The sequence below is a fragment of the Epinephelus fuscoguttatus genome, linkage group LG10 (genome assembly GCF_011397635.1).
Source record: "Epinephelus fuscoguttatus linkage group LG10, E.fuscoguttatus.final_Chr_v1".
Lineage (NCBI taxonomy): Eukaryota > Metazoa > Chordata > Actinopteri > Perciformes > Serranidae > Epinephelus > Epinephelus fuscoguttatus.
The window spans coordinates 16,407,404-16,424,954 of NC_064761.1; the positions used below are offsets into that span (position 1 = coordinate 16,407,404).

The window sequence follows — 17,551 nt, forward strand, 5'->3', positions numbered from 1 at the left end:
TAATTTTCAAGTAACATCCAGTAGCTAATACTGGAACAGATGAATCAGATTAGTTTGGATTTTTTAGATGTCCTTTTGCCCTCTAACCATGCAAAATAAAGCTTTAAAATTCAAATCTCCACATTTCAAATTTGAGGGGAAATATAAAAAGACTACAAGTAAATAAATGATTAAAGTAGGAGCAAAGAAAGATACAAAACATAAACTACAGCCTATTTAATTGTTTGATTCAGGGAATATAATAAATAAAACAGTCTGTATGCCACAATGGGCTCATAGACTCCTTATTATCCAGGTTTCCTCTATACTTTATCCTAAGTTTGTGTCAGAAAATTTTAGATTTGGTGAACATGGCTCATCAGTACGTCTTGGAAGTTAGACTAAGCCAACATACGCAGTTGTTTTTATTTATTTATTGGGGTTTTTAAGGTATATTAGGTTTTGTTATTTGCACAAGCACTGAGGACAGACTCTGCTGTCCATTGCATGATGAAACGTGTATCTGTGAATGGTGGACAGTTAGTAATACACGAGCACTGACATGCAATCTGAACACTATGTAGGTCATAGTGTGATTAAAACAATACTGCTGTTAATAATAGAAGGACTTTTGCTTTTGAAGCCATGTATTTTGGCATGTTTAGTTATTTTGCAGTCTCTTTCCATTTCTAGTTTTCCATTATTTTGCTTCCTGCTGGTGCACTGAGCTCGTTAATCTTTCATCTCATTAAACAATTACGGGCACAAAGACTTATTCCCCCCTCAACCTTTTGCCTGCTAGGACTTGGTCGAGACAAACTACTGTATATTATTCATACCAACCACAAGGCCGAGTGACGTCAGACTTGTTATGATTCTCCGCGCAGGCTCCGCCCCCCTCGGCGCGAGCAGCAGCCTCTCGAGCAGTCCGCTGGCGTCTCTGGCCGACGTATCGGCTCCTCCTCCTGCCCGTCAGTCCGCCCTCCGCACTTCATGTAAACAACTCTATTAGCCCCGCTGCTCTGGGCACTGGCCGAAAAAAAATGTCCATGTCAGAAAAAGCAGCGCAACATGTGCAAAATAACTAAACATGGCAGAGGACAGGCGCGTTGTCACTGCTGAGTGCTCCGTGTGTCTCCAACAAGAGACCCAGGACAGAGAGCGCGTCCATGTTGTATAAACCCTCAATGTAAATAAGTGGGGAATAGCTTTAAAGCTACTAACCGATAAGGTAACAGGCAGAGATACAGATATGGCTCCGGGACTAATGATAGAGACCGTGAACAACAGCCAGAAATGCAATGCGCGCTTGTTGCTGTTTCCTCCAAATAAAAGTTATCCAAATCCAAACGACACCGTTATTTATGGCATTACATAATAACACGCATACCTGCTTTAATAAAGCTAAATATGCTCTTTAAAAAGCGACCAAAGGCGAAATGTAAGTGCAATGTTCGTATTGAATATTGTGCAGCCAAACGTTAACGCCCAGCATTGCATACACACCCCTTTTCTGGGCAAAAACAAACAGCATGCTGTCGGATCCAAATATAATCATTAATCCTTATTTACATTCAGTCCGCGTTAAAAACATTGAGCTGACTTACCTGCGATTTGCCCGTTTAATTCCCCGTGTTTACATGAATATTTTTAATGACGCAGCAAGACCACACAGAGCAACGTGATTGTCGCCATTTTTTGTTGTTATTGAATTCTCACTAAGCCATGTGACAATAATGATCGTGAAATTAAAAGCAGGCTTCCGGGGTGCGGAGACGCAAAAGTTGTTTCGCGAGGCTTGAAAAAAGGTTAATCTTCCGAGTTGTTTGTCTGATGGATTAGTCTGGTGACTCCACTGACTGGAGACTGAAGGCTGTGCGCAATATCTGACAGCTCCGGGACGCTGCCGCCGCCGTATGGCTCGCAACAAGTACTCACTAGATTCCGCCCGTCCGCAAATGCTGCGCGGAATGACAGCGACTCATGTGCTTTTGTGCGCCCGCTGCCAAGCAGTGCCAAAAGCATCAGGAATAACAACCCCACGAGCCGTGATGAAGAATGAAAGCTCTGGATTTTGAGGGGAAATGCTGTCAACAAGTGGCGGAATCCAAGACTAACCCACTTTACTAATTAGTAAGATAATACATGATATCACTAACTCTCATTATCATTTATTTTAATCACAAAACGGAGCCTCAAAATGTAAATGTCACCTTTTAAACAATAAAAAGTTGGTTACTATGCAAGGACAATTACGCATATTGCAAAACAAATGAGCTATCTATATTTCTATGGGGTCAGGTGACATTCAAATGCCTGACACGCCCTTTTCTGGCTTGTAATAAATTAGTGGCATGACAGTTTGTCTCCATAAAATCATCAACAAGCCTCAACCTGAATTGAAGGTGTGGTTACGTGACTGACACATTAAAATAACTTTATATAAGGCTCCTCAAACAGGCTGCTATAAAACTGTCCTTAACCTTTTGCACAGAAAGGCACTCCTTTACTGTAGTGAACTTTAGATATGTTGCAATGAACTGAAATGGTAATTTTATTTCTATTTTAGATTTGAGTTTTGCTTGTAGATCATGTCCACAGATAGATAGATGGATAGATGTTTTTCCGTCACATCCGTGTGCTTGCAAATTATAACCAGGAGCCACAGTTCCCCTCTCTTAAGGCAAACTGATATCTTAAAGTAGCAGACTCCAGTTGTTGTTGTTCATCATCCCTGCTCCATAAAAACTACAGTAACCAGTTTACCCCGCAAAGTTCGTGCGAATCAGTCATCCGCATTTTTTCTGGATGATGTGCGCAGGAAAAATAGGGCGTTGTGGAGACTCCCTCATTCATTCGCAGAGAAAAGTCTCTTTCTAAGTACGTAGACGGGTTGGATCCTTACGAGACGTTAAAGAAGAGGAAAAAAAATAGGAAAAGGGCGTTTCGGTTTGATCCGAGTCACAGAGCAGGGGAGCGTCAACGTGCGCGTAGATTGGGCTCTGCGTAAAGACCCGCAGACCCTTCTGGAGACACGCTGAAATTTACATTGGCAGGATAAGTTTAGAGGTTCTCCACGCTTTGGAGACGTCCACGATTTGGACTCGCAACTGCTCAGGAGTTTAATTGACCTCCTTCTTTTGCGCACAGAGAGGAAAAAGCAACATTTGCGCATCCTAGACATTTTTCTTTTCAGTTGCAGCTCGTGTTTGAGGAAGACATGGCTAAGTTATTCAGAGCAGCTATCATGGGTCCTCCAGGATCGGGGAAAGGAACAATATCCCAGAGGATTGCGCAAAGCTTTGGCCTGGTTTATCTGTCCAGTGGCCACTTCTTACGAGAGAGCATAGCGGCAAACACAGGTAGGATACTGTACATCTGGCTGTGTACTGGAGGTCAACGTCAATACTGGCGGTGTCGACAGGAAGAAGCAGTCTGTAGGAAAGCCTGTGTTGTCTGTGTTGCATGAACCCTCCTCTTATAATGTCACAATAATCATCACAAACATGTAAACATAGCTGAAAGGAGATGCATAATTAAGCAGGATGTGCGCATTTTCGGATACACATTTGTTTTTTAGAGGCTTATTTGACTGCCAACCTTCACATTTTATCCATGCTGCAAAACACGAGACATTTGGATGACTGCAAACTTAATTTTTCTTTATTTGATTTCACGCTAGTGCAGAGGCTGAACTTGTAGAGGTGTCTTACACCACAATGACTCAGTGTTGCTCCAGTTACCCCTACTAGGGTTTTTACATAATCCTCCAAACTTGCACCTTAAACTACTGATTGTGCCTCCTTTACACTTCCTCATTATAGCCACTCAGCTGGAATCCATTTATTTCCAAGCATGTGCCAAGCCTATGTGTATTGGAGTTCAGTGCAAAGAGCTTAAGTGAAAAAATGTGTGTAGAGTTTGAACTTGCAGGATAACTTTTCCTTTGTGCTTCGAAAACAAGTTGGTTTTTTTTAAAAATATAAACCAGTAAGTTCAGTATGTGTTTTTGTTGATGAGTCCTAACTGGCCCCAGATTTTCAGTGTCATTTAAGTTGAGTAAGGAAGGGGAGGTTACAGGCAGCACATAGCAGTGAGAGTTTTAACCATTTAGTATCTGAGATCAGGAAGTTAGATTAACAACATGCTCCCAAGTGATACAACGCATGTGTTTTGTGATTTTTATCAAGGCCTGGATGGATTCAGCACGCTCTGTCCTGTCTTTCAGCTTTAGAAGCAGGAAGCAGATATGCATTGACTGTCTTTACTTGTCTGTTGCGTATCAGAGGCAGGTTTAATGGTGAAGACCTACGTAGACAGAAGCATGCTCGTGCCTGACGACGTGATGACCAGATTGATGCTGCCCAGGCTGCAACAGATGATCGCCCACAGCTGGCTGCTGGACGGTATGAATAACAGAGTGCATGATCTGTGCTTTATTCTACTGATGCATTATGGTACACCAGCTTTGTGTCCATTATCTCGCAGCAGCCTCCATCCTTTGCCATAATCATTTGTGGTGGGGGGGATATTTTCTTCATAATGCAGAGTCATTGCCAGTAATGGGAAGTAACAGCCACCCCTTAAATGTGATTGGCCACCCTAGGTGCCACCCCCAAAATCCCTGGACTGATGTTAGAGGCCATCAGGCAAGCATTTTCTACAACTCCGCATGCTCAGACAAAGGGCCCCCAAAAGTGCCATATGCAGTGCGTCTTTTACGTGAGACTGAGGGCCGATTCAAAATGGAAAAATACGCTCGACATTATCCTACATCTGTGGGTAATTAGTGCTGCAGGGTACTGAATCCACTACCAGCGGTTCCGCACATGCTCTTTACTGTTACTCAACCCACAGCAGACATAGAGGATATCCATCAAAATTTAAATGAAATCAAACTTTTTAAAAATGATTTTTGCCCTTAACATCAAGAGGGTCCATTAAGCTCCCTGTGCTTTTCTAACCTCTAAGTTTCACAATGTATTATTTGTTTACACCCAGCCCTGAGTGACCTTTGTTACAACATGAGTAAGTCTGAAAATACAGGTTTGTGTGTGTTGCCTCATGGTTGAGTTCATGTCACTGTTATTTGATAGCACCCGATACATGATCATCCACATTTTCCCATGCATGCACAAGAGCGCAAGTGCAGGTTGGGATTGGCCTCATAAGTGTAAAGGGTTCGGAAGTAATAAAATATTTACTGGCCGCAACAGTGGGGCTGGTATTTGTTTTCACCTTGTGAGTCTGTGTGTGTCATTATGGCTAAATGTTGTCCTGGTGACACCTTTAGGTTCTGAGCACTCAGTCATGTGTTTTTATGTCGGTCTGTTTTGTCAACACCTAACCGTGCCAGACTCCGTCAAGAAACTTGACAGGTGTGTGGTTGAGATCACAGTGAAGGCCGAGTGTGAAGATGGGTGTGGTCCATTGCCTCCGAAATACACTTCACGCCTCTGACCCAGTTGTAATCGCGGATCGCTGTATCCTGATGACATCGCAATATGATCTCTAGCTTTAAACAGTTTTTATTTTCCTTTTTTTTTTTTTTTTTTTTAGGAAGGTGACATATTTATTTGTAGCCATCAGTAACAGAGATTATGAAGTCCTTAGATGACAAACCAAGTGGATCGCTGTGTCTTTTCCAAGTTAAATATTATCCACTATCTCCACTTTAATAGCCAAACATTGATGAAACAAACTAGTTGGTGCTATTTGTGTTAAAACCTTGAAACATAATCACTAAACAAATACCTCTTTTTAAGAGGAGAAAGCTACAACCAAATCAAGGTCACACACACGCACACACACACAAACTCCTGCATTTATCTGAGTTCTTCTTGTTTGTTGACTGCGATAAACTAAGATGAACCCCCCTCTCCTGACCAACTAACACTGACACATCTACACGTACACATCCTCTCAAAATAAACAGTCTCTTTCCCTCTTGTAACCTTTGATTGGTGCTTTCCCGTCACTAATTTGTGGGCAGCATGATGCTCTTTTAGTTGCTGACTTAACAATGGAACACACAGAGTGATTGCGAGCATAAGGAAGCAATAAATAGAAGACAAGTGCAAATGTATTCATACCAAAGCTTACTGAAACAAAAACAAGAGGGGGAGGAAATGACCTGAAAGCTAATGGACTTACATTTACAGTAAGCCTGCTATATGAACACCCCCTCTGCTTAAATCCGTATTCAGGGCCTCATCGGGGCTGTGCTGACCTCTAACCTCCTTAGTATGACAAGATGAAAAAGAGTTTCAGTTCAATCACAATTGTAATATACAAGTGCTAGCAACAGGAATGTAGTTGGTCTGTCAGTCCAGACTGAAATATTTCAACAACTAATGGATGGATCGGCATGTAATTTTGCACACATACTCATGGTCCCCTGAGGATGATTGCTATTGACTTTAGTGACCCCCTGACTTTTCCTTTAACACCGCCATGAGGTGAGATTTTTGTTTTCTAGTGACATATCTCAACAACTATAAGATCGACTGCCGTGAGAGTTGGTACACATATTCATGGTCTCCAGACGATCATTTCTGCTGACCTTGGTGATCCCTCAACATTTCATCCAGTGCCATCAATCAGGACAAAGTTTTCACTTGTCCAGTACATAAAGATAGATTGCTAGAAATGTCATACAGTTATTCATGGTTCCCACTTTGGTGATCATGTGACTTTATCTCATGTGCAACCTTGTGGTTTTGAGGGAGATGACTCAGCAACTATTGGATGTATTACCATGAAATTTGATAAAGACACTCACGTTCCCTTCAGGATGAATTGTTATGACTTTGGTGATCCCCTGACTTTTTTTTTTTTTTTTTTAATCAAAAACCAACATTTCAGTCTGTCCATTAATTTGTTTTTTGGCCAATTAAAGCTTATAATGTAATTTTATAAGCTGCAGCTGTACTTTGTGCTGAGTGCTAACCTGCAGCTGTCAGCATTATCTGCTATACATCAGCGTGTTAGTATCATTGTGAGCATGCTAGCATGCTAATGACTCAAGTGCGACAGTGCCTCAGTACAGCCTCACAGAGCTGCTGGCGTGGCTGTAGACACAAGACTCTCTTGTCTTGTCACTACTGCTGTTGGTTCATCCAGGTCATATAACTGAGAGCATTGTTTTCCAGTAAGTTCATTCACATGTACATAATGTTGTTATTATGTCACAGCTTTAGACTATCTCACTGGAGAACTGGAAACAGCTTGAATCTGAGATTACTTGCTGTCAGCTACTGCTATTAGCAAACACTGAAACAGGAAATAAACTGTGGCCTATTATTAATGTACAGTTTTCTTCCTGATGTTATTGACTCACAGTGATAATCATAACTTGATAAATGCACATACTTTGCAGTCCAAAAGGCCATTCATTTATGTGTAACACAAACAAACATGAACACAAACCATGCCTCTGACATTCCTGCTTCTCCCTCTGCTCTTTGTTTAGGTTTCCCCCGGACTCTGTCACAGGCCCAAGCCCTGAACAACATTTGTCAGATGGACCTGGTCATCAGCCTCAACATCCCCTACGAGACTCTGAGGGAGAGACTGAGCGACCGCTGGATCCACCCAGCCAGTGGGCGAGTCTACAACATGGGCTTCAACCCACCTCGAGTGAAGGTCTCAAAAGTCTAGAAGTAGTGGCAGAGTTACAGCGCTTGCAATATTTTACACGGCATTTAGAATTTTTTGTGGCAGTTTATCGATTTTCTGAAGGACAAGTTTGTCCTATCAGTTGCTTCCCCACAAGATTTGTGTCAGTGTTTCTCGAATCTGGTAGAAATGTAATGTCTGGCCTCGGCACGGTGGAAGCTTGTCAGAATGAGAGATTGGAACCAGATGAAGGACACTCCCTTTATTCACTACCCTACCATCCTGCACAACAACAACACTTTTGCTGTTTGTTATTTCACTTTACAAGGTTGTTGCCACACCACTGCAGTTTGATCATTTGATATTATTATCATCTTTCTTAACTTTAATCTGTAGAAATAATCTTTATTCATTCAGAGAACAAGTTTGTAAGTTGCCTCACAGACATAAGACATGATAAAATGGGCCTCCTGCAGCAACAATTCTAAAATTCCTCTCATATTTTCTCTTAATTTTCTATTTCAAAGAAATAATAAGAGAAGTCAACTCCAAATACACCAATTAGCATAGGTAATGCCACCTAAACACTATATAAGGAAAGATGTGCCTTGTGCAGAAACTCTGGCACATGCCCAAGAAATGGGGAGATGCCACCAAAAAAAAAGGCTGTAAAAACATGAAAACTTCTTTAGTAGGAAAATCGACATATTGCTGAATAAACTTAAAAAAGTAAAGAGTGTCAGTACTGGTGTTACAGTTAAATCAACAGCCCAGCAATGGCAAAACATTTGTAATGATGTAAATGCCATGTCAGCAGCAGTGGTAGAGGAAGTAATCCGATGCTTTATTTTTGTAAAAGTATCAATAACACACTGTAGAAATACAGTACTATAAAAAAAAATGTTGTTTGGAGAATGTTACTCAAGCAAAATTATGTAAATACAACAGGGAAAATGCATTAAGTATTCAAAGTACTTAAAGGATAACTTCTGTATTTTTCAACCTGGGCTCTATTTCCCCATGTGTATGTGTGCGTATGATTCATAGGTGCAACTCGTTCTAAAATTGGTTCAGTATTGAGGGAGGTGGATGCAACCGGGAGCTGCGAAATGAGCTAAAACGGTAACGGGGGCAAATGCGTCCCGTATAAGTTTGCGCATTAAAAGTGCTTTTTTTCGCCACTGACCGGTTCAGATCGCCAGTGCTATCTCTGTAAATAGCATACTAAGCGTTTCGAACATTGTTTATATAACATTACCTCCACTGTGTCTGTAGCTCTCTCTACTTTGTGGAATAGCCGTTTTCTTGAGGAAGAGGTGTTTTGGGATTGGATGTCTTCTCTTCTTCAGCTGGCAGTAGTCATCTTGGGAGAAGTGAGCACTGCAGATCCGATGGTCTGCAAGGCGCAGTGTCTGGACAGGAGTGTTAGCATCCATTTGTAGCACAACTAGCCACAACTTCAGCATCTCGCCGTCCGACAAAGGCAGCCTATGAAAGCTGTACGGGGTGTTGCGCAACATCCTGTTCTTGCAATTCGGATAAGCACAAACACGAACCATTGTTTTCAATCAATGCAGTAAAACTCTCAGCTGTACTCCGGGACAACCAGTGCCACTTGGAGCGGCACTCAGCATGGCTCCTCTGTTTTCTTCCGGCAACAAGCAAAGCTCTCGCAAGATGACATCACAGCCCAGATGAAGTGAAGGGTAAGGGAAACGCTTAGTATGCTATTTACAGAGATAGCACTGGCGATCTGAACCGGTCAGTGGCGACAAAAAAGCACTTTTAATGCGCAAACTTAAACGGGACGCACTTGCCCCCATATCTACCTCGCGGCTGCCAGCTGCATCCGCCTCCCTCAATGCTGAACCAATTTTAGAACGAGTTGTACCTATGAATCATACGCACACATACACATGGGGAAATAGGGCCCAGGTTGAAAAATACCAAAGTTATCCTTTAATGCAGAAACATTTTATTCAATTTAATAAATAGAAACCAGCAAATCTTCATATCTGAGAAGCTGGGACCATGAAATGTTTTTGCATGAAAAATGACTTAAAGGAATATTTCACTAACAAAATGACCATTTGTAAATCAGTGAGTCATGCTGTGCTACTTTGAATTTGTGAAGAAAACCTTGTTGTTCTTGCATGCCTCCACGGAAAATGGTGAACATATTAATTTATTGATTGATTGAGGAGCAGGTTTAAAAGCAAAACTTTATCAAAACATCCATTTTCAAGCTCTTACACAACTCATGCGGTCTCATTTATCCAGTCATATACCCAGTACTTCCCAAACACATGCATTATCACTGAAACCTTACTATTTAAAAATGAACAGGAAGTGAAACTTATGTACGCTCTCTTCAAAACTGACCCAGGTTTTTTAGTAAAAATGCATGGGTTTGGAAAGTACAGAGAATACAACTGGTTAATGAGACTTGGATTGTACTGCGTGAGTTGTGTGAGAGTTTGTAGACAGATGTTTTGATATAGTTTTGCTGTTGGAAAATGTGGACCCCAGTCAATTAATAAATTCATATGTTTGCTGTTTTTCCATGGAGGCATGCAAGAAGAACAAAGTTTTCCTTACAATTCAAGGTAAGACTGCATGATCAATTGTTTTACAAATGATCATTTTGTTCGTGAAGTATTCTTTTAAATGATTTTCGAAATAGCTTCAAGGTAGTTCTCTAATCAATTGACTAATAATTTCAGCTGCACTTTTATATTATCATATGGTTTGTGGGCAAAAATCTTGATTTGTGAAGTAACTAGTAACTTATAAAATAATTGTAATGGAGTAAAAAGCACAATATCTTGATAAAATTTTCTCTTACCTAAGAAAACATAGATGAATCTTAGAAATCAGTTGGTACTAACGAAATAAGAGCAAATCATGGACACGAACAAAAAGAGATAATTTGTTTGTACATTGCTTCCTGTGTGAGGCCCAATGAACATACTTACAAGAGCGTGTAAAACATACATGATAAACATAACGTGTACATGTCCAATAGGCAGTTAACTTTTGAAACGAAATATATCTTCATCGATTCTGGATTTTTCAATGAAGGTTAATAAGTCATTGTAATTTTAAGAACTTTTAACATGTTAATTTTTTTTTTTGTGGAAAGACACAAATTGTTATACAAAGCAGAGCGGTTTAATGATTCTTGAAAAATATCTAAAGGGGACCTTTAAATAATTAAAATAAATGGTAAACATAAATAAGTGACAGTAACAGTGAAAATTAGTGGAGTTTTAGAAGAGGACACTGATATAGAGCTTTTGGTGCCCTCTGTCTCCAGTATATCTCTTGTTTGCTTGACTGTGAGGCCATGTACCATTGGCATCAGTTTGCACTGCCTCACATCAGGAAATTAGTTACATAATAAAATAATTTGCAGCATGTTTTTTTTTATTAAACAAAATGCAGAAATGAAAAGGAATGAGGAAAGAGGAAAGAGGAAATAGTATGTGACATTTGAGGCATTTCAAACCAAGATATCACCATTGCACAATGGCACATTTTTGCACAAACAATGGCTGGAAAGATCAAAGTTCAAGCAACAACTGGAAAAATATTCCAGATTTAATGGCCAGTGTTGATGTTATGTTCTTGGTATCTTTCCAAACCACCTCGATATTGATAAGTAGTGTGATTTTACTGTGTAATCTCCTGTGCTGTGAGAGTTTGAGAGATCTTGATTTTACCTTTGCTGCACTGTTCCATGTTTGACCTTGTGTTGCATTCCCCAGGGTAAGGATGACATCACCGGGGAGCCACTGATTCAGCACGACGATGACAAACCAGAAGCCCTGATGGCCAGACTGAGACACTACAAAGATGTGGCCAAGCCTGTCATAGACTTATACAAGTCAGTAAGCACTACACTCACACATCTTTAGTAGCAATTTTCCCACAGGCAGCTAGTAGAGCCAGTTCTTGCTGTCAACATATGATATCACATTGAAACTTTATTTAAACAGATAATCTATCAGATGACTGGTCTTAAGTTCTTTAACATTGCAAAGTATAGTATTATTATAACAGAGAATTAAGATTTGGATACTGTCAAGAAGAGCAGTCACGTGCAAAGTTGGACATAGAAGATCAAACCCAGATGTCAAACAATAACAGAACATGGAGGTCATAAGTGGGATCATGTGAATCTGGTTGTTTCTTGATTTAAAAAGGCTTTCATTCAGCAGTCAGCTCTCAAGTCTTAGCTGTTTTAGTGATCAGTCATCTCTTATTTCACACTTAAAATAGAACAAAACAGTGGTCAGCAGAACACTCCCTTTTCTTGGATGGTTGTCTGAGTTACAGCTGCCTTCCTTAAAGGAGAAGTCCTCCAGTTTTACCCATCAAAACTGAGGCAACACTGCTGCACATGGGAAAAAAAGTTGTATAAAGCATTGTATAAATCAGGATTGTATAAATCAGGTTTAGTGCAGCTCTCGAGGGAGCTGCACTAAACCTGATTCATTGCCTCAAGTGGAGTCACTTGAGTCTGAGTCACTTTGGGGCTGAAGACTTCAAGTTTGGATATGAAAAAAAATTAGGGCATGGGGAGTGTGACAGAATTAAAGTTACCAGACCTGTGTAGTCTGCTCCTCATCTCTGCTTGAGGCTAGCAGCGCGAGACGACATTAGCTGCCAATAGGATAGCACACCTGAATCTCAGCCGAACTGTTTGCAGTTAAGTTGCATTGTGGGTTATGTAGGACCCAATTTTTGACATGGATGGAGATCTATCAGTTTAGATTTTTTTAAACTTATTTAAAGGTCCAGTGTGTAGGATTTAGGAGGACTTATTGGCAGAAATTGAATATAATAAGTTGTTTTCATTAGTGTAAAACAAGAATCGTTGTGTTTCAAGTACCTTAGAATGAGCTGTTTATATCTACGTAGCGGGTCCTTGTCTACAGAGATCACCATGTTGCACTGTGTTTCTACAAAAGCCCTTAAAGAACAACCCAAACACTGGCTGTAGATAGGGCCATTCCCGTTTTTCACGTTTTGGCATTTTTGTGTGGCAGGATTTATTTGTTTATTTGTTTTTTGTTTTTTTTTTAAGTGAAACTACTTTATTCAGTGTTTTTACGGGTTTAAATCACCAGGTACATTTGTTTTGGAGAGGAATAGACCTCCGCAGTTAATTTGGCTCCCGCTAAAATTATCCTAAACATTTGGATCTGAAGTTTTTAGGGAAAAAAGGGTAGCAAACATTAGCAGGTGCTAGGCTAGCGGCTGCTCCGATATGTAAAACAGCAACAGAAAAACAGTAATTTGCAACATGTAACTGCTTTATTCAGTGTTTTTATCAGTTTAAATCTCTGGGTCCACTTGTCTTGGAGAGGAAGAGACCTCTGTGGATATTTCGGCTCCCAGTCAAAACCTCCTGAATGTATGAATCTTAAGTTATCAGAGAAAAAAGGTTAGTACACATCAACAGGTGCTGCACAGGTCACTCTGCGATGTGCCAAACAGCGTAGGAAAAACACTGATTTATAACGTGAAACTGCTTTATTCAGGGTTTTTACTAGTTTTACTCATTTGGTCTGTTTGTTTTGGAGATGAAGAGACCTTTGTGGATAATTCGGCTTCCAGTAAAAACTTCCTAAACTGCAATGCTCACCGCTTGAGGCCACTAAATCCCCCTCAGTCTTACACACTGTTCCTCTAACTGTTCCATTAGTCTGACAATGTTATTGGAGTGCTATGTTAAATCCCTGCATTCCTTATTTAAAATTCAAAATCAGATACACCAGATCCTGCCATTCAATTAGTCAATTATTTAATTTTACCTAGCTTTTGTTTTATTTGTTCTCTCTTTTCTTTTCTCAGGTCACAGGGAATCCTGCATTCGTTTTCCGGTACAGAGACGGACCGGATTTGGCCTTATATAAACTCCCTCCTCACCACCAAAATGGACACACAGCCATCAGATGCCTTCCAAACCCAGACACCCTGACACTACTATGAATGAAGGGGCCAAAGGAAAACGTCACAAAGCAGCCAGAGGAAGTGGGGTGATGTTTGCACATGATGGCCTCAGCTTTTAGTTTCCTTAATAGTAAGGTATAGAGAGACAGATACGGACACCGATCAAACTGTAGTCATCCAAGATGTTTCAATCACCGGTTGGGTTTTTAAAGGAAAGGTTGTATGCTGCAAATATTTCTAGAGCTTTACTGATTGTTTTGATTTCTGCATTATCATAGTGGAAGGTTCAGATCCTTTGGGGCAATATCAAAACGGACCATTTTTGTAAATCATAACTTTATGCAAGCACTCACCATCAAGCAGTTTTTTGCACTTTCGTCTTTTATTATCTGCAATTATTCAGATCCTAGCACATTGAATCTAAACCATAGCACATTCAGGGAATCAAATTTAAGGTTCAAAACAAAAGAAAAACTAAATAGCGGAGGAAGAATTCCCTTTATTGTAGACCTCCAGTAGCAATATTTTATAGGGTAGGGTAGAATACAGTCTCGCTCACCAGACCTTTCTCAAGAAAAGAAAGGTCTGGCTGGGCCGACTCTCACTTTAAGATTGGAGAAAAAAACACCCCGGCTGCTTGTATTTCTTTCAACCAATCACAATCGTTCTGGGCGGTGCCACAGCAACGGTGCGCTTGCAAAAATATTGCCAGGGGAAACAGGTTTTGGTGTAACACGCCCACAAAAATATCGCCTACAGGACGCGAACCATGGCAGAAAAATGGCTACATCCCCGCAAGATCAAACACCATAAAAGTTAGTAAAGGACTTACTGCTAACGGTTGAAAACTGCTACACAACCGGAGGTGGTAGGGCGGGACTTCAGTGGGTGACTCGTTCCACCCAATGAGAGGCTGATCTATGCAGCGAACTTCCACCCACTCAGACTAGGTAGAATATTAAACCACAAATCAAAATATTAAGTGTCTCACACCAACGTTACCCCAGATAATAAATGAAAGAAAACATAAGACATAGCACTTAAATAGTCTGTTATCTTTACACATTTGATTCATTACACTTTACATTACATTTTTATCATGCTGTTGCCTCCATGAGTATACTCCATATAATACTGGAGTAAAACCCTTCAATTACCCTTCACTGAGGAGTTGTTCACTGAGCACAATCATTTTTATTAAAGGACCTCTATATGATATTCAGATTCTTTATATCGCAGCAAACAACTATTTGCTTTGTAAAGATATAATGGAGTAATGGCGTCCCGAGCAGAAAATGAAGTCACGCTACCTCTGTGTGGAGTGTAATCTGAGCTTCTCTGTTCTTTGTTGTCATAGCCAGTCTGACTGCACATGCATGTTAGCGTGGGTGTTAGACATTGTGTGTGTGTGTATCCTACTGGCTAGCTTATCACTGCTGCTCTGCAATGCACTCATACGGTGGTTACTGTTGATATTAGCGGAAGCATGGCCCCACCGTCCAGTCCCCGCGGTTCAGCATCATTGCCTTTGTTAGCACTCTTAGCGCTGTTAGCACTGTAAGCTGCTAGCAGCCAGCTCAGCCACCTCCATGTTGAGAGCCGTGTGTAGACAATCTCTGAGTCATAGATACACTCTGAATGTCACATAGAGCTTCTTTAAATTCTCACAACAGTCTTAACTGTCAGATTGAATGAGAGCAATACTGACATCATGCATTGTGTCACATTTAAAGCCAAAACCAATCTTTGAAAGGCATTATTGGGTCTTTTTTTTCCTCTAATAAGTTGTGCAAACCTGAATGTTGTTTAATATGCTGTGTATAATGCCTACAAGTCAGCTGTTACATATGCAGTGATCCTGCAGAGTCAGTTTTTATTTGTTTGGCTTGATCAGCTCAGAATATATCCATCAGTTACATAAACAACGTGCGCTATGTAAACTGCTATTCTTTGCTTTTTGTATTGAAATTCTGCAGAATATTATGCAATCTGCAACTGATAACATGCAGGACAATCTACTGGGCTGATGCTGGACAAGATTGAAAAGGCCCTCGCAGTCACTCTGCAGCACACACTGTGACTGGGATGAAGACCTGTGCACAGACAAGAGTGTCTTCAATGCTGTTACATTCCGTTAGATATTAAAGGTTGCCTTGGAGATTTCGAAAATGTCACAGATGATTGTTTGTAAAATGCGATGGTTTGCAGGGTTTGCTCAACTTTAAGATACAGCTGGGTGTAGCTTTATGAGTAATGCATCACTTTTGTGATTCAGAAGCATGGTGGGGGCGCATATGTAAAGGTCTAATCTTTCAAACTGTTTGTATAAATCGCTTTTGCAGTGTGAACAATTTTGTGGGTTTTTTAAAAATAGTTTTTTGTAAGTGATTGGTAAAAGTTTGCAATAATTTCTCACCCTACAGAAAAGCTTGTTGTCCATCATCTGAAGTTAAAACATAGGTCACATTTTCACCCAATGGCACAGCAGTTAGCTCTTTACAATAACTTAAGCACACTAGTGACTAGACTAATCTGTGCAATAAACACCAACATGTACATTTCAGCTCTGTTAAACGCTTCACTTTATAGTACAATGTTACTACCTGATTTTTTTTTTGTGAAGCCTCAAAATGGCAACATGCACTAATTCAGGAATTAGCCATGAGTGACCCATCACATGCATTATTTTAAGACTTTCTTTCACGAGGTCAAAACTGCATTGTATCAATGTTTTTCTGTGGCGTTTCTTTCCTCATCTATGGTCTAAAGATAGAAGGTGTTGTATGTTGTACAGATTGAAGGCTGCTGAGACAGTAAAAGACCAAAGATGCAAAAAAGAAGAACTCTAACACTTGTATTTGATAATGTTTTTTGCTTGAGTAACAAGAGGGTAAGATGTCTGACGAAGCAGGGATGGGATGAATCTGTGGGAAGAGTTAGAGCATGTGGTTTACACCTTGGTTTTATGTCGGGGAGCACAATATGCAAGTCTGTGTTGAATGAAAGGGTGTGGTGTCAAACTGTTATGTTGTATGTGACCACACCCCACTGCTGTTGTGTAACACCAGGATTTTTTTTTCTTCCCTATTTTCAAAACTATGCTGTCCAAACATGTTGCATTCCAAACACAATAAAACTATTTTCTCAAGGCTGCTTTCACTGTTTTTGTATGTAATACCCAACAAAACTGTGCAGAATCTAACTGTGTGGGAGACTGCCAGCTACTTCATACTTTGGTGGGGTGTAGACAGATTTTTTTTTAGATTATTTAACCCTTACTTCACAGTTCAAACACACTGTAAGCAAGAGGGCAGTGTAACCACACACAAAAACACTAACTCTGTGAATGATAAATCTTTGATTCTAAGTGATGCCTGGTTAAACTGCACACAACCTACTTTGAAGACTCTGGGTATGCACTATATGGCTGTTTTTGCAGCACATAAAAATAGCAGAAAGGCTTTGCTCCTCCCTTCTTTGCTCCTTGATCTTTCACACCACGTGAGAAAAACAGGAAGCAGCAGGAGGGTGTGCTAGCTTTCACTAAACACAAAACCCATGGTGGATATTTACGCACAGAAACACACACAGGCGCGCGCATCCGAGTACATAGGAATAGTGTCTACATCTCCTCTCGTGTCTAATCCTCCCAGATCTGTAAATAAACCCTGTGTGCATCAGAGCTCGGATTACAGTCTCATCTGCTGTGTTTACCTTTTGACAGAAGGTGCAGCGCTGTGTTTTGTGCACGCATGACGCATAATGCAGATTCGTGTATTCCTGGTGCGTCCAAAACCTGAAACGCAGGGTACTTTTTAAGGCTTTTAAATCGCCTCATGAACACTTGCAGTTCCTATGGGGACCCCTGCTGTAAAGAAGTGGTGCTCAGCTGTTCTGAGACATAAAAAATGATCCATAATAATTCTTCTTTTATTGGTGCATCGTGTCACCAGTGTTGATAGCCACCCTGGTGCCCTTCTCTTGTGTGATTAAAGAC

The 17,551-nt window shown here is 40.5% G+C and overlaps 1 protein-coding gene across 2 annotated transcripts; it reads left to right on the plus strand.

Annotated features, from left to right (window-relative positions):
- Nucleotides 1-1,558: 1,558 nt before the first annotated feature.
- ak4 (adenylate kinase 4) lies at nucleotides 1,559-16,702 on the plus strand. 2 transcript variants are annotated; one of them, XM_049587108.1, is made up of 5 exons: nucleotides 1,559-2,112; nucleotides 4,266-4,385; nucleotides 7,451-7,623; nucleotides 11,364-11,482; nucleotides 13,456-16,702. In XM_049587108.1, the coding sequence occupies exons 2-5, from the start codon at nucleotides 4,277-4,279 to the stop codon at nucleotides 13,580-13,582; spliced, it is 528 nt and encodes a 175-aa protein (XP_049443065.1). In that variant the 5' UTR covers nucleotides 1,559-2,112; nucleotides 4,266-4,276; the 3' UTR covers nucleotides 13,583-16,702. The 2 variants fall into 2 exon arrangements, with proteins under 2 accessions (XP_049443065.1, XP_049443064.1); XM_049587107.1 differs by lacking the exon at nucleotides 1,559-2,112 and adding an exon at nucleotides 2,166-3,341.
- The last annotated feature ends 849 nt before the right edge of the window (nucleotides 16,703-17,551 follow it).

What these genes read in the sequence shown, in the direction of transcription:
- ak4 (XM_049587107.1), top strand. Translation starts at nt 3,200, where the DNA reads ATGGCTAAGTTATTCAGAGCAGCTATCATGGGTCCTCCAGGATCGGGG. An exon ending in CCACAGCTGGCTGCTGGACG is followed by an intron (nt 4,386 to 7,450) that starts GTATGAATAACA and finishes CTCTTTGTTTAG; the next exon opens with GTTTCCCCCGGACTCTGTCA. An exon ending in CCTGTCATAGACTTATACAA is followed by an intron (nt 11,483 to 13,455) that starts GTCAGTAAGCAC and finishes TTCTTTTCTCAG; the next exon opens with GTCACAGGGAATCCTGCATT.